General features: G+C 56.0%; 2 protein-coding genes across 2 annotated transcripts; one reads left to right on the top strand and one right to left on the bottom strand.

Annotated features, from left to right (window-relative positions):
* The first annotated feature begins 273 nt into the window (after window positions 1-273).
* Window positions 274-10,258, top strand: GZF1 (GDNF inducible zinc finger protein 1). Its single transcript, XM_061461725.1, has 6 exons — window positions 274-348; window positions 4,093-5,459; window positions 7,181-7,275; window positions 8,210-8,377; window positions 9,076-9,233; window positions 9,429-10,258. The coding sequence occupies exons 2-6, from the start codon at window positions 4,114-4,116 to the stop codon at window positions 9,786-9,788; spliced, it is 2,127 nt and encodes a 708-aa protein (XP_061317709.1). The 5' UTR covers window positions 274-348; window positions 4,093-4,113; the 3' UTR covers window positions 9,789-10,258.
* Window positions 10,259-15,008: 4,750 nt separating this feature from the next.
* On the bottom strand, window positions 15,009-22,865 carry NAPB (NSF attachment protein beta). The gene is made up of 11 exons (XM_061461710.1): window positions 22,707-22,865; window positions 20,784-20,863; window positions 20,166-20,282; window positions 18,434-18,480; window positions 18,254-18,331; window positions 17,543-17,598; window positions 17,209-17,293; window positions 16,763-16,867; window positions 16,463-16,531; window positions 16,078-16,128; window positions 15,009-15,346 (listed from the first exon to the last, which is right to left on the bottom strand). Exons 1-11 carry the CDS (start codon window positions 22,802-22,804, stop codon window positions 15,242-15,244), a joined length of 891 nt encoding a protein of 296 aa, XP_061317694.1. The 5' UTR covers window positions 22,805-22,865; the 3' UTR covers window positions 15,009-15,241.
* Window positions 22,866-23,947: the final 1,082 nt, after the last annotated feature.

Here is a 23,947-nt window from a genome sequence, read left to right as displayed (position 1 = left end):
AACCAAGGCTGGGACAGTGCCAATGCCCTGGGCGCCGTCGCTGTACACATCTGCCTTTTTTATGTGAATAAAGACGCGCTCATCGCGCCCCCCTTCCGTGACTCATTCATGGCCGTGGCTTTGAGCAGAAAACTCCTTCATTTGGGACGGTGGAACCCCAAAACCGGAGGTTCCGCAGGGCCGCCGTTAGGCCGCGTAGCCTAGCAACGCCCGTCGCGCAGCTTTGACGTCACTTCCTGCGCGTCGCCAACGGCCGTTGTCAGGGCGGGGGCACCCGCGTCAGCGCTTCCGGCCGCCGCCTGCAGCCTGAGCCCTGAGGAGCGGCACGGCACGGCCCGGCCCGGCCCGGTGAGTGCAGGGGGTCCGGGGGCTGCGGGCCGGACCCGGTGAGAGTGGGCCCAGGGGTTCCTTCCGCGCCCGGCTGCAGCCGGTCCTCACCCGGGAGCTGTGGCGGCTTCGTCCCGGTCCCCCATGCGGAGGCCTTTCCGCCTCCGGTGCCCGCTGTGATCCCCTGCCCGCCCGCCCCGCCGCCGGTCCGGCCTGGGGACGTAGCGGGGCTGGCTCCCGACGTTCCCGTGAGCTGCGGGGCCCTTTCTGAAGGGGAAGGGAAGCGGGCCCGGGGGATCCGCCTCAGCGGCGGGTCTGCAGGTACCGCCCGGCCCCGTTACCCGTCACCCGTCCCAGGGCTCCTGCGCGCTCTTTCGGCCGGGGAGACGTGATGGTGGGGTTGCTTCGGGCTGTGGCAAGTAGGGGAGGCCGAGGAAGAAGCTTGCTGAGGAGGAGGAGGAGGGAGCGAGCTGTGGGGATCCATGTGGTAATTCCCCTTCCTCCCGTGCAGCAGCCTCTTGGTCTGGGGTCAGGGTCCTCATGGGGTGTTCTAGCCTGTCATCGAACAGTCACACCGGGTGTTCGCTGCAGCACGCTGTCCTTCGCAGGCTGAACTGCTCCTTCTGCTGCTGACCAGTGGTTGTGGTGCTGTTAGTGTAGCCTCAGTGGCTGGAGTGACCCTAAATGAGGCAGGTCAGTGCCTGGCAGTGGTGTCTCTTCACAGACTGCAGGATTGCTGGTGCAGGAGAAGGGACAAGCTTGGAGGTCCACCATCTGTTAACTCTAGCTGGCTCTTTTTCTCTCTTTTCAGCTAGTTTTGCCTCTGGAAGAGGACACATTTGTTGTGTTTCATGACTGAGCTTATACAGACACAGATTTTCAGCCTTTGTCTTCTTAAAGATGAATATATTGTGCTTCTGTGGACCATGTCCTGCCAGCCTGGTGCTCAGCAGCTCAGCATACCTCCCACAGGAGTAAAACCCACCACAACACACTGGATCTTACTGTACACGTTCCTTAGGGAATATGCTCTTCCCATACTCCAACTGGGAAGCTGGATGGGAGCGAGGGCTCTGTTTTCACAGTGGCCTTTGCTTCTGCAAACACTCTGATGGGAAGAACAGGAGATTTCTGCTTTGCAGCCTTAAGGAAAAGGGGATCAGCACAATGTGGCTGTTAACACTCGTGCCTGTGGTCAGCTCACAGGGGACAGTTGAGAGCCCGTTCGCCCCAAAGGGAAGAAGTTTGTGGTTTGGGCTCTTGTTTCCTGCTGGGGAGCACTCTTATCTACACGTGACCCCAGCTTGTGCTGTGGGCTCAAGTGGGAAATAGATGGATAGTTGTGAAATAACAGAAGTAGTTGAAAAGTAATTGTGTTGGGGGAGGGAAAGTTACATTTTCAGATCATTCTTAAACCGAACTTAAAGCTTGTTTAGCTTAGCCCAAGCCTTTGCTTAATTTAGTCTCAAATATTCAGGGTGCAGCAAAAGTGGGAGCATTTAAACAGCAAAGTTGAACAGGTAAAGTTTAAACATTATCTTTTATGTGTGTTTATAAGAGTCAGCCTTTCAGTCAGGAGTCGAATCATGTCCTTCTCATTTCTGTCAAAACTGCGGTGTAGCACTGGGGTTTGCCTGCAAGAGGACAATGTTTTGAGGTGCTTATTGAGCTCTGAGCTAGCACAGGCAATTCTTACCCCCTTCTGGGGTCTTTTGTTCTGGATGGAGTAAGTGCAACTCAGTAGCAGTGGGATTTAGCTGTTTGTTAGAATAAAGTTAACAGAAGTAAGTTTGTTCGAGTAATGTTAGCACTTTACCAGTCAGCTCACTGAGCTGGTGATCCAAAGGCTGGCATACAGGAGAGAGGAGAATCTCTTTGTTCTCAGGAGAATCCTTCTCTGTAGAATCTAATGCAGGGGTTTGGGTGCCTGTGGTGGGTTGTGTCCCCTGTTCTCCCACTTGCTTGTTGCATGAGGCTGGGGAAATAATCCTGCTTCCCTCAGATCTGCTTGGGGCAGGGCTCCCTCTGGCTCTGTGCCTTGTGTAGCGTCAAGTCCATGTTGCATTCCTTTTCCCTGGCTACTAATGACCTCCGGTTTTGTCACTCTCCATTGTATGGTTCCTTCAAAATACTTCCCCAAAACAGTTTTAACAGTAAATTGTGTTGGGATGAGAGTCAGCTTTCGGGCTGCTGGAGTGGGTGAAAATAGAAGAAATAGCATCTCTTCCTGATGCTATGGATGTTATTTCTCATGTCTCTTTCATGCTTAATATGGCTTCCTTACTCTTACATTAATACAAATCTTGTTCCATTTCTGTTGATTTCTATTTCTGAGCAACATTGTTCATGTCCCATGTATAAAGTCGGCTTCAAGTCGACTGCAGAGAGAAGACAAACCTTAGTTAACTATTAGGAAGTGGAAACAAGCTCTTCAGATTCAAAACATGTCTACGTAGTTGTTAGGAGCACAGTAAAGCTCTGCTGACTGGGGGGGGGGTGTTGCTCGGAGCATCTTCAGCTCATAGAAATACTGTTTGTTCTGGAATCAAACATTGTAAAGAGAAAAACTCAGCTCTGTTGAGAACTTTGGAGCAGTTTAAATCATTACTGGGAAATATAACACAACCTGAACACTAGCAGAGACTCTGAAGCCCTTGTGAGGCTGCAAATGGGCACTCCAGACTTAGAGGCTTTGGCCATGTTGGGCGATGAAGTGTTTTCAAGAGGAAAACCCTGAGGAAGTTTTATCATTTCCAGTTGTGGCTATTGTGCAGGCTGCTGTGCTTGAGGCAGTTAAACGTGGAATTTCATCTGAGTCTTGTTTAAAGGCTTATCTCCAAAGGCTGTGGCAGGAAGTGTTTATTTAGGATCCCAGTTAACTTGTACTTAATCTCACCTTTCTCTTACTGCCTGATTAGGAGGGAGAATAATTTCTTCATTCCACCTTAATGAGCACATTTCCTTTGATCTTCCTCTGTTTGCTCTGCCCCTATTACAGGCTCTAATAGCGTTTCAGGCAGAATTAGGGTTGAGATTTAAACTCAAATTAACTGCAGAGAACTCTGTGTGTGTGACTGGCGGTGTGCTTTGAGATACAGCTGCTGAGGGTGATGCTTTTGAAACCTGTGCTTCTCACAGCGCTCTCTTAAGCTCAAGCACTTTGAGTGAGCTTCCCCTCACTCCAAGAGAGACACTGAGGTGCTGGAGCAGGGACAGAGAAGGGCAGCAGAGCTGGGGCAGGGCCTGGAGCACAAGTGTGATGGGGAAGGGCTGAGGGACCTGGGGGGTTCAGTGTGGAGAAGAGAAGGCTTAGGGGGGACCTGATGGCTCCCTACAAGTGCCTGACAGGAGGATGGAGCCAGGAGGGGCTGGGCTCTGCTCCCAAGGAACAAGGGATGGGACAAGAGGAAACGGCCTCAAGCTGCACCAGGGCAGGTTTAGATGGAGCTGAGGAACAATTCCTTCCCCAGAGGGTGCTCAGGCATTGGAACAGGCTGCCCAGGGCAGGTCTGCAGTCACGGTCCCTGCAAGGGTTCACACCCCACGGAGACGAGGCCTTAGTGCCATGGGGCAGTGCTGGGGTAAGGGTTGGACTGGATGAGCTTAAAGGGCCTTTCCAGCCCAGTTGGTTCTATGATTCTAAAGTCTTTAGCGCTTAAATGTCAAGTGAAGCACTCTCAGAAGTCTGGATGTGACTTTGGCTGCTGAAATCTCTGGGTTTTATGAGCCTCCATGCAAACAGCTAACACACAGTGTTGTCAACAGCCTTTTACAGAGAGAAGAAAGATGGAAAGTAATGCCGTGTTGCTGGAGTCCAAGTCCTCTCCTATCAACCTGCTGAATGAAATGCACCAGCTGCGTCTCCTGGGCCACCTCTGCGACGTGACGGTCAGTGTGGAGTACCAGGGCGTCAGGGCCGAGTTCGTTGCTCACAAGGCCGTGCTGGCAGCAACCAGCAAGTTCTTCAAGGAGGTGTTCCTTAATGAGAAGGGCATGGATGGCCCCAGGACCAACGTGTTCCTCAATGAGGTCCAGGTTGCTGATTTTGCCTCATTCCTTGAGTTTGTCTACACTGCCAGGGTGGAAGTGGAAGAGGACAGAGTGCAGCGGATGCTCGAAATAGCTGAAAAGCTGAAGTGCTTGGACCTCTCAGAAACCTGCTTTCAACTAAAGAAGCAGATGCTGGAATCAGTGCTGCTGGAGTTGCAGAACTTCTCAGAATCCCAGACCTCTGAGGAAGAGAGCGCTGCCCAGCCAAGCGTTCTGCTGGAGCCCAAAGCCGTGGCAGAAGCTGGCCAGGCCGACTGTGCCCTGGCTCCCCCAGGTTCCCCAGCAGCCAGGCCCAGCAATGGAACGGCTCCCGAGCCTCCAGCTGCCAAAGCAAAAGAGAAAATGGACAAAAAGAAGGAAATGCTGAAGCCTCCCTATGCCAAAATCAGAAGGGCAAGTGGGAGGCTGGCTGGGAGGAAGGTGTTTGTGGAAATCCCAAAGAAGAAATACACGAGGCGGCTGAGAGAGCAGCAGAAGAACGCGGAGGTTGATGCTGAAGAAAACGAGCATCCTCAAGATCAGGAGATGTGTGAGCTGGAGAGGGAGGAGGAGGAGGAGCAAGGGGAGAGCAACATCAAACCTGAGAGCGAGGAGTGCGATGGCCACTTGGAACCGGAAGCAAGCCTGAAGAAATCCGACGAGGATAAAAAGAAGCGCGGCAGCAACTTCAAGTGCGGCACGTGCGAGAAGGAATTCCTGTACGAGAAAAGCTTCCTGAAGCACATCAGGCACAGCCACGGCATCGCAGCCGAGGTCATTTACCGGTGTGAGACCTGCAGCCAGACCTTTGCCAACCGCTGCAACCTCAAAAGCCACCAGCGGCACGTCCACAGCAGCGAGCGCCACTTCCCTTGTGAGCTCTGCGGTAAGAAGTTCAAGAGGAAGAAGGACGTCAAGAGGCACATTCTCCAGGTTCATGAGGGTGGTGGGGAGCGTCATCAGTGCCAACAGTGTGGAAAGGGGTTGAGCTCCAAAACTGCCCTGAGGCTCCATGAAAGGACGCATACAGGCGACAAGCCTTATGGGTGCACAGAGTGTGAGGCTAAATTTTCTCAGCCTTCTGCACTTAAAACCCACATGAGGTATGAACAGACTTAACTGGGCCTTGTTAGATTCTGGGGGGAGAAGCAGAATCCCCTGGAACACACCTTGAGCCTTCAAGTGGAGTGGGGATGTAAAACGGGCCTGACTGGAAAGTGTCAGCTTTTCCTTTCTTCCAGAGCTTTGGGATTGCCCCCTCTGCTTTCCAGGTTGAGGGAGTTGCTGTAACTTTCTTTAAGCTCAAGGAGAGGTGGTGGGTCAAGGCCTGCTGCTGCAGAAGCCCGAAGTTCACTTTCCCCATGGAAGGAGACCTTATTAAGAGCCAATGGGATGTTTCACATAGGATGGTTTGGGTTGGAAGGGACCTTCAAGCTCCTCCAGCTCCAACCCCTGCCACGGGCAGGGACACCTTCCACTAGAGCAGCTTGCTCCAAGCCCCTGTGTCCAACCTGCCCTTGAACACTGCCAGGGATGGGGCAGCCACAGCTTCTCTGGGCACCCTGTGCCAGCGCCTCAGCACCCTCACAGGGAAGAGCTTCTGCCTAAGAGCTCAGCTCAGTCTCCCCTCGGGCAGGTCCAAGCCATTCCCCTTGGCCTGTCCCTACGGCCCTTGTGACAGTCCTTTTATCCCCAGTGTACCTACAGAAGGTTTTCTTGCTGCCCTTAACGTCATGCAATAAGTATGAAAACACTCTTTAAAGGTTTGGCAGTGTGTTAAATTGCAGAACAGCAGGTTTGGGTGCTAAGCACAGACAACAGCTCATGGGTGACCAGAAAGAGGCTGACATGTCGCTGTCTGGAGTGAAGCACCGCAGTCACCCATGGAGAGCTGCTGAAGTCAGTTGTGGTGCTCACACTGCAGGGTGACTCAGGGGCCTGAGATGCAAACAGATGCTCTTGAAAGCTCATGGGGGAGACACCGAAGCAAAATCCTATTTGTGGAGGGCTTTAACCTGCTTTTAGGGTTCCACTGTGGCCACAGTTCAGATTATAGCCTGGGGGGAGGATAGAAGGAACATCCCAAAGTACCACCACTGGGATCCAAAAAGGATCATGAACATGCCAGCATGTTCTGAGGCGGCATGGCCCTGCAGGGTGAAGGGTTTCTTAACTGCCACTTCACTGCCCCTTTTGAAGGCACAGGTTTACTCCCAGTGGTAGAAAGCACACCCAAAAGCCAGCTTCTGCTGTGGTGTAGCTGCTAATGCAGCTGTACGGCCCTTCCCTGCCATCGGGTGTCCTTCCCTAACCACAGGTAACTGCTTTGTGCTGCTTAAAAGTCATTTCTTGGGCTTAAGTGGAGTTTCCCCTCCATTGTGTACCACTGTGACTGCTCCCTGAGCTTGCTGAATGCTGGGAGCTCAGTGCTGCCCTATCCTGTGTACCCTGACAGTGTATGGTGGGGATGTCTCATCTTTTGTGTGTATTTTCACACCCCTGCTCCTCCTGTTGATGTGCATCACCATGAAAACTGGTCCCTGTGGGCTGTGTTCCTGCAGCACCATTCAGCAGAGCCCTGACGTGTGCATGGGCTCAGAAATTAAAACTAGAGTACCCAGATATGGGGTTTATAAACAGTTTTTACCTGTAAGAATGTATTTTTACCCTAAAGAAGTGTCTGGATCTGGGCCTGGCTCCTGCAGGGCACTAAAGCCCCTTGCAGCATGGGTTTGCTTTGAGAGCAGCCACCGAGCGGGGGCAGCTTGTGCTGCACTGCAGAACACCTGAACTCTGGTGCTTTAACGTTGCTTTCTCATTTCAGAATCCACACTGGTGAGAAACCTTTTGTCTGTGATGAGTGTGGTGCCAGGTTCACTCAGAATCACATGCTTATCTATCACAAACGATGCCACACAGGTAAGGCTGCTTCTGCACGGGCTGCGGGTAGGAGGCGGCCCCTGGGAGACCACGAGAGCTCTTTGCCCTCAGAAAATGCTCTGTTGTTGTTGTAAAATGGGAAGTGCTCATCCCTAACCATGGGTTTACTGAGAAAAGGTTCCTGCGGGTGGAGAGAGGAAAAAGAGCTGATGAAGGAGAAAAGGAGTTCCCTTTTCAGTGCCAGAACTGAGGACTGAGGCTGCCTTGAATAATGTTCGATAGCCAAGGATGCGTCATCAGGAAAAGCTTTTAGGTGAATCTTTAAGAAGAAATTTATTTCTAAGTCTGGAAACGTTAGCACAGGGAGATGAAACAGCTCTCTTGGCTTATCCTGAGCTGCAGAGAAGTCCTCAAGAGCACAGGTCCTTCCCCTGGGAATCCTTTGTAGTTTCACATTGAGCATCCATGAGCTGCGTGTGGTACCTTCCATCTCCTGATTGACCCATCTTAAAGTGTTCTGCCCTCTGCCAGTAACTTGTAAGCACACACAGATGGCAGAAAACATTAAATGACAATGAATTATAAGCCAACAAATGCTTTTCAAGACAAGTGTGACTGGAATCGGCTGCTCCCAGGTGGAGGCTTTTCATGGAGGCACACAGATTGTGTTTGTGGTGGAGTAAGCTGGAATGCTCCAGAGGTGGTGAGAAGACCACAAGCTGCAGGTCTCCATGGGCTTTTCATGTGCTGTGAGCATACCTGTGGAGAGGTGGGGTTGTCCTTGCCCTCGGAGGGGTTTGTGCACATTTCCCATAGGAATTCTCTGTGCCTCATCACCAGGGCCTGTTCAGATCCTGTTATGAGGCTACCCCGGCTTTCGTTTGTATCTAATTGCTGTTAAACATCATGCACAAGTCCAGAATGCTTTCTCAAGTACTGTGTTCATTGATTCTCCTTCTCACCTGTGCTGCAGGGGAAAGGCCTTTCATGTGTGAGACATGTGGGAAGAGCTTTGCCTCTAAGGAGTACTTGAAACACCACAACAGAATCCACACTGGCTCCAAGCCTTTCAAGTGTGAAGTTTGCTTCAGGACGTTCGCGCAGAGGAACTCACTTTACCAGCATATAAAAGTGCACACAGGTAGGAGGTGCCAGAGCCTTTTCAGTCATAGAATCCCAGCCTGGTTTGTGTTGGAAGGGACCTTCAAGCTCCTCCAGCTCCAACCCCTGCCACGGGCAGGGACCCCTTCCATAGAGCAGCTTGCTCCAAGCCCCTGTGTCCAACCTGGCCTTGAGCACTGCCAGGGATGGGGCAGCCACAGCTTCTCTGGGCACCCTGTGCCAGCACCTCAGCACCCTCACAGGGAAGAGCTTCTGCCTGAGAGCTCAGCTCAGTCCCCCCTCGGGCAGGTTCAAGCCATTCCCCTTGGCCTGTCCCTCCATCCCTTGTCCCAAGCCCCTCTCCAGCTTTCCTGCAGCCCCTTGAGGCACTGGAGCTGCTCTCAGGTCTCCCCTTCAGGAGCCTTCTCTTCTCCAGGCTGCCCCAGCCCAGCTCTCTCAGCCTGGCTCCAGAGCAGAGCTGCTCCAGCCCTCGCAGCAGCTCCATGGCCTCCTCTGGCCTCGCTCCAACAGCTCCACATCCTTCTTGTGCTGCTGCCCCAGAGCTGGATCAGGGCTGCAGGGGGGGTCTCCCCAGAGCCCAGCAGAGGGGCAGGATCCCCTCCCTGAGCTGCTGCTCACGCTCTGGGGGTGCAGCCCAGCATGCTTGCGTGCGCCTCATCATCTGCTGAAGCCCAGGGGTGTGCAGCACCCACCATCAGCCTTTCACTGCTCTTGCAGGGGAGCGGCCCTACTGCTGTGACCAGTGTGGGAAGCAGTTCACGCAGCTGAACGCGCTGCAGCGGCACCACCGGATCCACACCGGGGAGAAGCCCTTCATGTGCAACGCCTGCGGCAGGACCTTCACCGACAAGTCCACGCTCCGGCGGCACACCTCGGTAAGCACCCCGTGTCCTGCTGCCCCGTGGCCTTCTTCTGGGGCCACCCAGTGCCCAGGCAGCATGGTTGGGACGGGAAGGCGTTACGTGGGGTGCAAACGGAGGCCTTGTCCACCAGCATCACCTCCGAGCCGGACGCGCCTCCTGGCCAGTCAGCATGTGTCCCAGCTCCTGCTCTCTGGTCGTTGTTTCCAGATACACGATAAGAACACCCCCTGGAAGTCCTTCCTGGTCATTGTGGAGGGGCCGTCGAAGAGCGATGAGGCTCACAAGACGGAGCTTCCCGATGAGGAGTACGACGTGTCCCCCAAAATCCCGGAGAAGCTGCTGCCCTTCCCCGAGAGCAGCCACTACCAGAACCTGGCAGCGGCTGCCCCGGGCAGCGTGACCGCGCTGCACGACACCGGCTCTGCCACGGGCACAGACTGTAAGGCTGATGGCACCCCAGGGCCCCAGGAAGCCCTCATAGCAACCACCCTGAGCGAGCTGACCGTGCTGCACACGCAGACAGACTCTGTCCAGCCGCAGCTGCACGCTCTGGTCAACATGGAGTAACGTGGTAGTTACAGCTGCACCCTTTGTACAGCCCTTTGCCAGCAGCCCACCGAGGGGACTGGGGAGCTGTGATAAGGAAGCAGGGATAGATGTGAAGGACATGCATTGCATTGCCAGGATTTCCTCACAGTATTCGCTCCCCACCCGGTACAGCTCCATCTCCTGAAGGCAGGGCTCAGCATCACTGCACCAGGGTGGTGGGAGAGGCTGCACAAGTCCCTGTGTGCTTCTTCCCTCCACCTGGAAGGGGGTGGTTGAGCCCGTTGGCTCTCACTGCCTGCACTGACGGGAGGTGCTTGAACTCAGCTTGGTTATAATGAAGGAGTGAGTTTGATTTGATTGATGACACTTGTACAATCAAGAGAAGCAACGTGGTGTTTCTCAGCCTTGCAGCTTAGTGAGATGAATTATGTTTTCCCTAGTGGAAAACCATCCGTAAAATGAGATTTACTAAAGTGCTTTTCAGGAAATGGTGGGATATCTCTGCTTTTGCCAAAGACCCAAGCAGCGAGCCAGCTCTCTCCTTGGGAACAGGAGTGAGCTTCGGAGAGATCTGGGCTTTCATTCCAGTTTGGATTCTCCAGGAGCAAAATGGGCAAGTGGGAGCCACGTGCTGTGTCTGTGCAGGTGCTGGTTATTGCTTTCATTTCAGTGGAACCTTGCACAGTGTTGCACTCCCATTCAGTGACTGTCTCCATCTTCTCACTTGGAATTGCGAGACCAAATCACCTCGTGTACCAGGGGTGATTAAGAGCAGTGCTCCAGCAGGAAAAGCCAGTGTAGGGAATTGTAACTGGCATTTTCCCATTAGCTGTATCCAAGCCCTTTCCCCCTGCTTCAGACACCAGCAGAGCTCTTTCCTCCACTGCTGCTCAGAACCATAGCATAGCACTGCCTTTAATAATCCCATTGGAAAGGCTGCCTCCTGTTCTGTTGAGCTGCTGCAGGTAATCCCACCCGTGCAAGAGTCCCCTGAGGTGAGTTCAGCTCGGAGCAGGAGCTCCAGGGTTCCTGTGGCTAATGGCAAAAAGAGTGCAAGGAAGTGAGAAACATCCCTGTATCAAGGGATTTAGGCCTTCATTGCCCAGATTTGTCTGCAAGACTCTGTAGGAACCTGAGCAGCAGCTTTAGGCTGTGTCTGGTTAAATGCCCTCAGTGGAGGGGTTCGAAGGAAGGGCTTAAGTCTGAACCTTCCTGTTCATGGGCTTTTCCTGATCAGCATCTGCTGCTGAATTGTACTGGAATAACCCTGGCAGGGCTCCTCCTCATAGGATCCCAGCCTGGTTTGGGTTGAAGGGACCTTAAAGCTCCTCCAGCCCCAACCCCTGCCACGGGCAGGGACCCCTTCCACTGGAGCAGCTTGCTCCAAGCCCCTGTGTCCAACCTGGCCTTGAACACTGCCAGGGATGGGGCAGCCACAGCTTCTCTGGGCACCCTGTGCCAGCGCCTCAGCACCCTCACAGGGAAGAGCTTCTGCCTAAGAGCTCAGCTCAGTCTCCCCTCGGGCAGGTTCAAGCCATTCCCCTTGGCCTGTCCCTCCATCCCTTGTCCCAAGCCCCTCTCCAGGTTTCCTGCAGCCCCTTCAGGCACTGGAGCTGCTCTGAGGCGGATGCAGGACTCCAGGCACACTCTGGTTGACATCAGGAGGATGAGCACTGGCACTGAGGCTCCCAAGCCCAACTGCCCTTCACCCATCAGGTTTGGATCCCAGCAGCACCAGTGGCCATGAGAATCACCCTTAGGGAATTCCTCACCACAACAGGGAGACCTTCCTTTAATCTCCAGCTCTTCCCTTAGCATCTCCTCTTGTTCTCCCATCACATCCAGTAGGTGGGAAAGCTTTTGCACAGGGAAACCTAAGACACTTTCCATGCAGGGTCAGCATTTCCTGCCTTTTCCTTTGCTAAGCCGAGCTGGAACACGGTAGTGCCTGTGATTGACCTGACTGGAGCGCTTGGGAGGATTTGGGATGTTATCCCTGTGTGTGGCACAAGGAACCTGTGGAATCCTTGGCCCTGACAAACATCTGCCTGGGATGACTCCTGGGTTTCTACTTCCCTTTCCTGTTTCTCTTCATGTCACTATTACATTGGCACTTCCAGAGCTGAGGAATGCTGCTGGAGGGTTGTGCTGGCGTGAAGGTAAGCACAGTCAAACCTTGGCAGGGTTTAGGGGTTGGCAAAGCAGTAACAACACCCAGGCTGGCTCAGAGCTGGTTCTGAACCCGACAGGGATCCCTGGAGGGTTGCTGTAGGTGGAACTGGATCCTACAGAAAGGGAATTTCCTACAGGAGCGTTTCCAAGAGGTTGTATCTGTACAAGGCCGGGGTCCCCGGTGCAGCTCGGGAGTCCCCACTGCGGTGTAAAGCCTGAGCATCAGTACCTGGAAGCAGGGACCTGCTGTCCTCAGCCCTGTACAGCAGCGAGTTGCTCCTGGAGCCTGCTCTGGTTAAATCCTGAACGTGGTCACTGGGATCAAACAGTTCTGACCCCAGGGTCCCACCTCAGCCCTGCTGCTGGACAATGGGCACAGAGCTCGTCCCGGCCAGGCCTTGCTGCTGGGAGTCGGGACGGGATTCTTGGAGCTCAGCTCTGGAAAACAGGGACACTGGGGGATTGTTCCAGCTTCCCCAGCAGGCGGGTCAGTGGGGTGACGGGGACTGAAGGGAAGCATCACACAGAGCAGCTCTTACCTGATGCTTCACAATCACAAGGGTTGGAAGGGACCTCAAAAGATCATCTCATCCAACCCCCTGCAAGAGCAGGGTAACCTGGAGTACATCACACAGGGACTTGTCCAGGCGGGCCTTGAATATCTCCAACGGAGGAGACTCCACAACCCCCGTGGGCAACCTGTTCCAGTGCTCTGTCACGCTCACAGTAAAGAAATATGTCCTGCTGTTCCCATGGAACCTCCTGTGCTCCAGTTTGCACCCATTGCCCCTTGTCCTGTCACTGGACAGCACTGAAAACACCTAGCTCCATCATCCTGACACCCTTTACACATTTGTAACCATTGATGAGGTCACCCCTCAGTCTCCTCTCCTCCAAGCTGAAGAGTCCCAGCTCCCTCAGCCTCTCCTCATAAGGGAGATGTTCCATTCCCTCAATCATCTTTATGGCTCTGCGCTGGACTCTTTCAAGCAATTCCCTGTCCTTGAACTGAGGGGCCCAGAACTGGACACAATATTCCAGATGAGGCCTCACCAAGGCAGAGTAGAGGGGGAGGAGGACCTCTCTCGACCTACTAACCACACCCTTTCGAATGCACCCTAGGATGCCATTGGCCTTCTTGGCCACAAGGGCACATTGCTGGCTCATGGTCATCCTCCTGTCCGCCAGGACCCCCCCGGTCCCTTTCCCCTTCACTACTGTCCCGCAGGTCAGCCCCAACCTGTACTGGCACATGGGGTTGTTCTTCCCCACATGCAAGACTCTACACTTGCCCTTGTTGAGTTTCATCAAGTTCCTCCCCTCCCACCTCTCCAGCCTGTCCAGGTCTCGCTGGATGGCAGCACAGCCTTCTGCTGTCAGCCACTCCTCCCAGTTCAGTATCAGCAGGGAACTTGCCGAGGGTGCACTCAGTTCCCTCATCCAGGTCGGTGATGAGAACACTAAACAGCACTGGTCCCAGCACCGACCCCTGAGCGACTCCACTAGTCACAGACCTCCGGCTAGATCCTGCCCCACTGACCACAGCTCTACTTTACATCAGGCTCCAGCTTTGGATCCTCCAGGGAAGAGCATCCCTCAGCAGTTACATCCATGGTTTTCACTTTATTCGTGTACAGATTCACACAGAACAGTATATTCCTGCTAAGGCCATCTCAGTCACGCATTGTCATGGTACAGAGGGGATACAGCAGTGGCAGACTGTTGTGTACAGTGTCACAATTCACCACGGGTACACCGGAGGACGGACATGCTGCAGCCTACTCACAACGGAACTAATGGTGGTTGTTTAATGCTGCTGCTCACAAGGGGCCCCACCAGCCCTGGGCCTGGCTTCTGGTCAGACACAGCTCAGCCCAACCGTGCACAATACTGACACTGGGAAAAGGGAACACAAGGAGGTGGGAAAGCCTCAGATCTCCGTGACGCAGGGAATGGAGGAACGTAAAGAAGCCTCCTGCCTGCGCTTCCCTCAGCGGGGTCAGGCAGGACACAGCCCTCGCCACGCGCCTGATCCCAGCAAAGTGACCCAAAAAAGGCAGGAAAAGCAAGGAAATGAGATGAAAATGCTTCCAACCCATCCTTCTACCCCAGGGCAGTGCAGCAGCGTTGGGTTTGCCTCTGCTTAAGCCCACGGCAGGGATAAAGTCCAGCTTGAACAGGACCAAACCCTTCAGCCCAAAGCACCAGACTGTGTCTCCTCATAAACAGGCAGGTTAAAACCAACTGGACAGGAGCACAAACGCTGGTGCCAGAGCCCACTGCCTCAGGGAGGGAATCGAGGGCAGAGCCAACCCCAGGCAGCAGCACTGGGACTACAGCGACAGCCACACAAGCAGTTGTGCCAAAGCAAGCAGTTCCTCATCCACTCTTTGCACATCAGTGGCACAGCTGAAACCCCTTCACTGCAGCCAGCCACGAGATGCTCACAAACTGCCCAGGCTCCTGAGCCACCCTCCATGCCCAGGCCTGGAATCAGCCTCGGTTACAACCGCACCTCTGACATTCCCATGGGAATGCCACACATGGCTACACCTTTCCCAGCCATCACCCAGAGAACTCCGCCAAGGTCTCCGTGTACCCTCAAGCCTCAGCCAGTGCCTTTGCAGGTGGCAAGAACGAGGCAGCATCGCCGATGGTGGAGAGGCTGGAGGCTTCACGTGTCCCTACGACCTGCAGCAGCGACAGCAGGAGGAGGTCAGGTAAACGGATAGCTGGAAAAAGAGATTCCTACTGCGGGGGGGAGGACGGGCTGTGCCAGGAAATAAAGTGGAAAAATAGATCCGAGGACGTCTGGAACCTCAATGTTGCATCTTGGACCCAGAACACAACGGACACTGGGTCTGCTCCCCAGCTGCCCTGTCCCCCGGCGCGTCCTGCCTCCAGCACACGTGTATCTATGGGATGGATGCCACACGTGCACACGGGATGGGAGAGCCACGAAGCCTTTCACTAGAGCACGGGTATAAAAGCTCATTTAAAAAACACCCCAAGCTCCGAGCGCAGCTCAGGGAGCGTCCCCTCGGCACAGAAACGGCGACACCAGAGCAGAGCAGAAGCGAGGGCTTGTACTGAGCTGTACCAGGTATTTACACGCTGGCCTCGAGGGCACCGAGCGGGGACAGGGCCCCCAAGGAGAGGGCTCAGCCCCAAGCGCTGCCTCCGCCTCGGGGACACGGAGCGGGACACTACGGGACAGGCGGGGTGAGACACGGAACGAAGCCAGCGGTGGCGGCACGGGGGCTGCGCCGGGGCCACCGCACGGGGGGCCGGGAGCTGCGTCACTTGAGGTCCCCATCCCCTTCCCCCTGGATGGATTTCTTGATGCGCAGCAGCATGGTCGTGAGCCACTGGTCCAGGCGAGATATGGAATCGAACTCCTTCACCTGCGGGGACAGGAGCAGAACTGAGAGCTGGGCAGTGAACGGGGCTGCGGGGGAAGAGGCACCGGGCACGGCCTGAGGTGCGTGTGGGAACTGCTGCATCCACAGGGAAAGGGGGAAGAGAGGAGAAACGGAAAGGAAGAGGGGAGAGACAAGAAAGGAGGAGAGGAAAAGAGGGAGGAGAGGAGGAAAGGAAAAGGGAAAGAGAACAAGAAAGGGCAGGACAATAACGCTAGAATAAAATTCAACAAAAGGATTGATATTGGCATCAAATCCAATTATTAAAATAACAACACAGAATCCAATAAATCATAAATATGCTGAAATTTCAAATGCAACAGAATAAAAAGTCAATGTAAAATGAAAAATAAACCATCCCCTTTCAAACCTGAGCACAAGGAAGCTCCAAACCCCGCACCCTGCACTAAGCAAACCCCATCCAAGGAGAGCCAGGAGCCACCCAGCAGCACCCGGAGCCCTTCAGGCCTCCGCTGCTGGGCAGGTTTGCAGCTCCCTGGGCTCTGGGGCACGGAGCAGCAGCAGGATTGGAGCATTCAGCACAGGAGCTGTGCAGGCTGGGGCGGCGCCGCCACCGATCCCATGGGATGCTCCACCAAACACTGCCATTCCCGATGGTCTCCCCGTGGGACTCAGCTAACTGACCCGACACCGAGCAGTGTGTGGCCCCCCCCGCCCCAAAGATGAGGTTACACAAGGGCCAGCTGAGCACTCACCGCCTCGGTGTAGGCCTCGCAGTTCTGCTCCTCGTGGGCTTCCAGCAGTTTCTAGGGATAAAACCATGGAAAATGGGAGAACTGCTCCATGAGCACGGACAGCACCCAGGAGACCTCTGCCCCTTCCCACCCGCAGCGGCGCCTCCACGACCTGCTCAGAGCACGCACGCACACAGCGCAGCGTGGGGCTGGGCTGAAGGTTTAAGAGAGGTGCAGCAATCATCCTGCAGCTGCTTCCAGAGGTCTGGAATCGACCCCAGGCCAAGCGAGCCCGGAGAAAGGGAGCAGAGCCGAGGGGAGGTGGGAAGGCACCAAGCAAAGGGCAGCAGCACCGCTTACAAGAGGGGCTCCCACTTTACTCTCCCTTTCTCCCAGCTTTACTCACTTTCAAGAGCTTGCATTCCCGGGAGTCCGTGAACGCCGGGAACATCTCCTCGTACTTCTCAAGCGCGAGCTGGAAGAGAGCAGCCAACCCTCAACACTCCGCATCCAACCGCTCAATCCACTTCAGCTCCTGCCCTCCAGCCCTAAACGCTCCCAATGAACCCAACCCAACGCCACGGCACGTGCAGCTTCCACCCCTGCACCAGCCACAGGCCCCTGCACGCACAGGGATGCGCCCCAGCCGGGCCAGGCTGCTGGATCGGGATGCAGGAGGCTGGGATAACGCCTGGAGCCCACTGACCTTCGCGTTGAGCTCGTCCACGATGAAGTGGCACAGGGCAGCCTTGAAGAAATACTCCTTGGCGCTGTACTTGAGCAAAGGGTTGTCCATCGTGTTGGTCCCCACCTGGCACAGGGAGAGGCGGGGAAGGAAACCTCGTCATGAAGAGCTCAATGAAGAGCAGGAGGGGCGGTTAAGATTACACCGACCCCAGATAACGATGGGGGAAAGCACCAGGGTCCACACAAGAAGCTGTTGGGGAGCCACTGATTTACAGCTAATCCCAAGCGGAGTCAGAGCCCCCATTCGGGGTCCCATGCAGGGATCCTGGGCTACAGCAACTCTTGGAAACAAAGTGTCTTGCCAAGGCACCATCGGCAGCTCCTGGGCCATGGAATATTGGGACCAACCCTGACCCATTGTCCTTGGCAGCGAGAGCTCTCCCCATGGATGCAGCACGGCCTCACCTGCTCGTAGATCTCGATGGCCTTCTGGTACTGCTCCAGCTGCGCGGCGTAGGCAGCCACCTTCAGCAGACACTTGTTGGCCGAGCTGCAACCAAGAGCCTCAAGTGAGGGGCTGTGGCCTGGGCAGGACCCAACCCACAGCCTGGCACCCCCAGACGCCTCCTGAAGCACTTGTGTAAAGTGGGACCCAACGCTGCACACCAGGGGAGTTTACAGCCAAAATGAAACCGGGAATGGCAGCAGGATGGCAGCATCCCACCAAGGGGTGGCTTGGAAGAGCGCAAGCAGTGGGGACAAACCCCCCCTCTCCCACCCCTCTGCGAAGGCCACTTGCCTGTTGGACTCCTCTCCCTTGTAGTAGTCAGCAGCCTGCTCGTAGTGTGCAATGGCCTGGGGACAGAAACACCTCAGCGTCATTCCGAAGCGTGAGGTTTGCCACCAGAGAATAAACCAGTCAAGAGCAAGGCTTCAGTGGGCTGCCCGTGGAGGGGCAGTAACAGAGAGGGGGATCCAGTGGAGCTCAGGAAGAAAAGGATGGTCCAGAAACCACGAATTGTTCTTTGTGCTCTGCAGCCAGCTGAGAGGCTGCAGGATCCCTGCGTGGGGGCCTTGGTTATAGGAACCAACAGCAGCTGCCTTGGGGGGCATCCAGAAATAGCTGTGAACGTACGGGAAAGCTGGAGAGGGGCTTGGGACAAGGGATGGAGGGACAGGCCAAGGGGAATGGCTTGAACCTGCCAGAGGGGAGACTGAGCTGAGCTCTGAGGCAGAAGCTCTTCCCTGTGAGGGTGCTGAGGCACTGGCACAGGGTGCCCAGAGAAGCTGTGGCTGCCCCATCCCTGGCAGTGTTCAAGGCCAGGTTGGACACAGGGGCTTGGAGCAAGCTGCTCCAGTGGAAGGGGTCCCTGCCCGTGGCAGGGGTTGGAGCTGGAGGAGCTTTAAGGCCCCTTCCAACCCAAACCAGGCTGGGGCTCTATGGAAGTTGCCCCCCCAGTTTCCCAAAGCCTTCCCCGGCCTCGCGCCAGTGCTCCCCGGGCTGTTTCACCTTCTCAATGTCCACCAGCTCAGCCTCGTAGATCTCGGCGATGGTGATGTGGTGCTTGGCCGCGATGGTGAAGCGCCCCTGCGGAAGCAGAGGGTGCACGTGAGGAGGGACCCCCCTCCACCGCACGGCGCTTCCCGACCTGCAGCCCGCGCCCAGCAGAGCTGCCGGGCAGCCTCTTACCATGTCGGTGTAGATATCAATAGCTGCATTTAAGCAGTTGATGGCCTCTGCAGCATGAGTGGTCGGGAGAAAGAGCAGAGTCAGGCAGCAGGTCAGAGCTCCAGCCCGCATCCCAACACCAAACCAACCCCCAAGCTCCTCAGACAGGGATCTCCTCACTTCCCGTGTCTCCGGAAGGACCCATTCCAACCCTGAGCTGCAGCTGGAACATTCCCCCCGCGCTTCCAGACCTGTGGATCTCATCCCGCTTCACCCAGCACAACGTCCCCTCCATCCCAGCAGCAGCCTCCTGGCCCATCCCCCGAAAGGGAACGGTCCAAAGTGAGGGGGAGTAAAACACAAACCGCTTTCACCCTGGCTCTGTCCCCCTGCGCCCTCAAACAGAGCAAAGAGCTGATCCCCATCTCCTAACACACAGGAGCTGCCGTTCCCCTGCCATTCCCTTGGGAATTGGGGTGTTTTACAACTACACACAGGAATTATCAGCCTGAGCGAGCTTCTCCAGCTCCCTGGGACGGGAAGCGTGGGCAACAGGGGAGGTTGGCTGCTCTGTTTCCATACACTCGGCTGGGGAAGGAATGGGAGGTGCTCCTGGAAACCACAGCCCTGCTCTTCACAACCAGATCCGGAGGAGCCAGATCCTTTACCCTTATCTCTATCCTTATCCCATCACAACCAGATCCAAAGGATCCAGATCCTTCCTCCTCATCCCATCAAAATCACATCTAAAGAATCCAGATCTTTATCCTTATCCCATCATAACCAAATCCAAAGGATCCAGATCCTTCTTCCTCATCCCATCAAAACCACATCTAAAGAATCCAGATCCTTTATCCTTATCCCATCATAACCAAATCCAAAGGATCCAGATCCTTCCTCCTCATCCCATCAAAATCACATCTAAAGAATCCAGATCCTTTATCCTTATCCCATCACAACCAGATCCAAAGGATCCAGATCCTTATCCTCATCCCATCAAAATCACATCTAAAGAATCCAGATCCTTTATCCTTATCCCATCACAACCAGATCCAAAGGATCCAGATCCTTTACCCTTATCTCTATCCTTATCCCATCACAACCAGATCCAAAGGATCCAGATCCTTCTTCCTCATCCCATCAAAACCACATCTAAAGAATCCAGATCCTTTATCCTTATCCCATCACAACCAGATCCAAAGGATCCATATCCTTATCCTCATCCCATCAAAATCACATCTAAAGAATCCAGATCCTTTATCCTTATCCCATCACAACCAGATCCAAAGGATCCAGATCCTTATCCTCATCCCATCAAAGCTCAGCCCCAGTTTCCTCCCACCTCTCCTCTGCCCCAGGGAAACCCCAGGAATGGGGCTGCGGATCCCAGTGTGATCCAGCCCTGAGACCTGCCGAAGGCTTCCTCCGAAGCCAAGCTCAGCCGGGAAGGAAGGTGCTGAGGAGCAGCCCTGGGGCACACCAGAGCTCAGCGGAGGCTCTGGCACAGCCAAAGCACCAGAGATCACCAAGAGGAGGTGACACCTCTCCAGGAACCAGCCCCGCACGGTGATGCCCAGGAGCCTCCATCATTCAGGACCCTACTCCAGAGCAGGCAGGAGGCGTCCATGGCTGTTGGGTATCCCGCAGCGAGGCTCTGCAGCCCCAGCAGTGCTGGTGATAACCGGAAGCCCCCGTGTGCCACCTCCTCCACGAGCAGCTTCCCAAGGGAACATCCCAGCTTCCCTCCCCTTACCTTGTGGATCTGCCTTCTTGTAGGCGTTCCCGGCGTCCACGAAGCTGGTGGCCGAGTCGTGCTTGCTCTGCAGCTGCATGTGCAGCTTGGCTGCCTGGCAGAAGGCGTTCCCTGCCGCTGCGAGGAGCACACAGGGACACATGGACCAGGAGCATGCAGGAGCAGCCAAGCAGCATCCCCTCCCACCAGCCGGGGAGGTGCAGAGATGCAGCAACCCCAAACTGCATCCATCGTTGTGCTCCTTCACCCAATGGGGTGAACAAGGCGCATGCCACGCTCATCCTTGCAATGAGTATCATCTACTGGATCAGGAAGGGGATCCCTTGGATCTCGACCCCATCAGGTTTGATGTCCCACCCAAAAGAGGTATTTCCTCGAGGAGCAGTCCCAGGGCAGCACCTCTTTGGTGGGCTCCAGTGCATTATGAAGCAGTAACCACCACCCTGCCTGAACACGAGGCACAAGCAGGTCACCCCCTGCACCCACATTCCCTGCAGAACTCATGGGGAGCCGGGCCCAGCGGAGGAGCCGCGTCCCCATGGGAACGGGCCGGGATGCAGAGCTCCGGGCAGTGATTCCCAGGGGGATGCTCAGGTGCTGGCGGGACACCACACTCACCGCTCCAGTTCTTGGCGATCTTGAACATGTTGGCAGCCCTGGTGTACATCTCACAGGCCTCCTCCACCCGCGTGTTGCCCCTGAAAGGCACCAGAGGGACTGAGCTGAAACAGCTCCAGGAGACCTGGAGAGGGGCTTGGGACAAGGGATGGAGGGACAGGCCAAGGGGAATGGCTTGAACCTGCCAGAGGGGAGACTGAGCTGAGCTCTCAGGCAGAAGCTCTTCCCTGGGAGGGTGCTGAGGCGCTGGCACAGGGTGCCCAGAGAAGCTGTGGCTGCCCCATCCCTGGCAGTGTTCAAGGCCAGGTTGGACACAGGGGCTTGGAGCAAGCTGCTCTGGTGGAAGGGGTCCCTGCCCGTGGCAGGGGTTGCAGCTGGAGGAGCTTTAAGGTCCCTTCCAACACAAACCAAGCTGGGGTTCTAGGATTACCCAAAGGGTCTGTGGTTCCAGAGCCGACCCCTGTCTGTGTCCAGGCACCACTCATTGTGCCTGCCCCAATGGGGCAAAGAAGGGGCATCCCACACGCTCACCCTTGCAAGGAGCATCACCCACCGGATCAGCCAAGGGATGCCCTGGATCTCGAGCCCATCAGGGCTGATGGGACCCCTGTGAGCCCAGCACTGCAGCACAGCTCACGCTGACCCCGCAGGGGCCACAGGCAGGAGGTGGCCCCGTTTAGCACTGCCATCTCCCCCCGTGCCTCCCCCTGGCACAGCACCAAGCACAGCACCGAGCCCAGGCGGGTTCTTGGCCCGCTCCTCGCCCTTGACAGCACCTTGTGCATGAGGCAGCACCAGAGGCGGCGGCCGGAGGTGATGCTACACAGTGAGAGGCACCCGGGGCCGGGGGGAATGCAGCTCCTCCATCCCAAATCCAAGCCCTGGGGCAGCGGGTGGAGCGCTCCAGGAAACCACCCAGTGCCCGCGATCCTTGTGGGAGCCACCCATGGGCCTGGACACCCCCATTCCCATGGGAAGAGGCCGACAGCAAAGCCCTCCAGCACCATCCCTACCATTTCATGGCTCTTTTCTCTATTTTTAGCCCAAGAAAACAAGGAATTTGCCTCTCGCAATCTCCTGCCGGTTCATTCCGAGGGGGCTGAGGCAATTGCCCGCCTGGATTATGCCCGGAGCAGCCTCTGCCTGATTAATCTGCCAGCGAGGAATTCCTGTCTGTGACTCCTGCTTGCCGAGCTGCGGGCACTGGATTTTTCCAGGCTCCTGTTTGGATTCATCCCGGCCTCCGGGGGAGCATCGCTCCAGAGATGCTCTTTGCTGAGCACCAAAAAAAGCAGGATTGGGGTGGCCAGAGCTGCCGGGTTTTCCCATCCCCCTGAGGAGCAGCTCCTGCAGCAGCAGCAATGTCTGCCTTGGAACAGGAAATTCCAGGATCAAGGAAGATTTGGTATTTTAGGGGTATCGCACATCCACCCCCCCCCAACAGCCCCATCCCTGCGGGGGTCTCTGTGCCCCACGCCATGGGTTGGTGCTGCTGGAAAACATGGATCCAATGGACTGAAATCATCCAAAAACCCTGATCCTGGATCAATCCCCTGCAAAAGGCCTCAAGGAGGATGGGGGGCTCCAAGCAGAGCCTTGGGGTGCCGCCGCCCGCGGGCCCCCCCCGATGAGGGGGGAGAGGGCACCCCATGGCCGGTGCCGCCGCGGCACAGAGCGGATAAAGCCGGGATAAACGGAGCCGCCATGGAGCAGGACGTGGGGACCCCCCCCCAACGGCGGGTCCAGCACGGGGGGCACACACACACACACATCCCACATCATCACAGTGGTGCTTCCACGCTGAGCAATGGGGGCTGTGTGCGCTGGGGGGGTGTTTGATCACAGCACCCCGATAAGCACCCGCTTGTGCGAGACCCCCCCCGCGCACCCCCATTACGCAACCTGCCGCCCGGCGCCGCTCACCCGAAGAGCCCCCGCAGGAAGGAGTGCGAGCCCTTCACCCGCTTCTCGGCCTCGGCCATGAGCTGCACGGCCTCCCGCTCCTTGCCCGTGCTGTCCATGGCGCCGGGCTCCGGCCTGCGCCTGCCGCCGCCTTCCTCCTCCTCCTCCTCCTCCTCCTCTTCCTCCGCCTCCGTCCGCCGGCGCCGCACCGCGGGCGCGGGCACGGGCAGGCGGCGGCGCGCGCGTGCACGGGATCCGGGTGCGTGGTGCATGCGGTGCATGCGTGTGCACATGATCCGGGTGCATCATGCACGGTACATGCGGTGCATGCGTGTGCACATGATCCGGGTGCATCGTGCGCGGTGCATGCGGTGCATGCGGGTGCGCATGATGCGGGTGCATCATATGCGGTGCATGCATGTGCACATGATCCGGGTGCATCGTGCACGGTACATGCAGTGCATGCGGGTGCACATGATGCGGGTGCATCATGCGCGGTACATGCAGTGCATGCGTGTGCACATGATCCGGGTGCATCGTGCACGGTACATGCAGTGCATGCGGGTGCACATGATGCGGGTGCATCATGCGCGGTACATGCAGTGCATGCGTGTGCACATGATCCGGGTGCATCGTGCACGGTACATGCGGTGCATGCGGGTGCACATGATCCGGGTGCACGCTGCACGGTCCTATGTTGCATGATGCGTGTACCATGCACACTGCACCATGCATGTTGCACAACACATCGTACATACTGCACACTGCATGTTGCACATTGCATGGTACCCACTGCACACATTGCACAGTCCATGTTCCATGATGCACGTCGCACAAGGCATGATGCACACTGCACATTGCACATTGCATGTTGCACGGTACCCACTGCACATTGTGCAGTGCATGTTCCATGATGCATGTCGCACAAGGCATGATGCACACTGCACAAGGCATGATACACACTGCACATTGCATGTTGCACATTGCATGGTACCCACTGCACACATTGCGCAGTGCATCTTCCATGATGCATGATGCACAAGACATGATACATGCTGCACAAGGCACACTGCACATCACACACTGCATGTGCACGATGCACATTGCACACTATATGCTGCATGTCACGCGATGCCCATTGCATGTGTGTGACGCATGCTGTACACTACACACGTTGCATGTTACACAATACACGATGCATGCTGCACAATGTATGTGCACGTTGCAGCCTGCGCAGTGCATGCTGCAGTAACACTGCGCAC

Source organism: Pezoporus flaviventris, unplaced genomic scaffold (assembly GCF_033815535.1).
Source record: "Pezoporus flaviventris isolate CSIRO_AGI_PZ_B2104156 unplaced genomic scaffold, CSIRO_AGI_Pfla_v1 ptg000031l, whole genome shotgun sequence".
Classification (NCBI taxonomy): domain Eukaryota; kingdom Metazoa; phylum Chordata; class Aves; order Psittaciformes; family Psittacidae; genus Pezoporus; species Pezoporus flaviventris.
The sequence above is the reverse complement of the archived record's forward strand: the minus strand, read 5'-3'. Positions and strand labels throughout refer to the sequence as shown.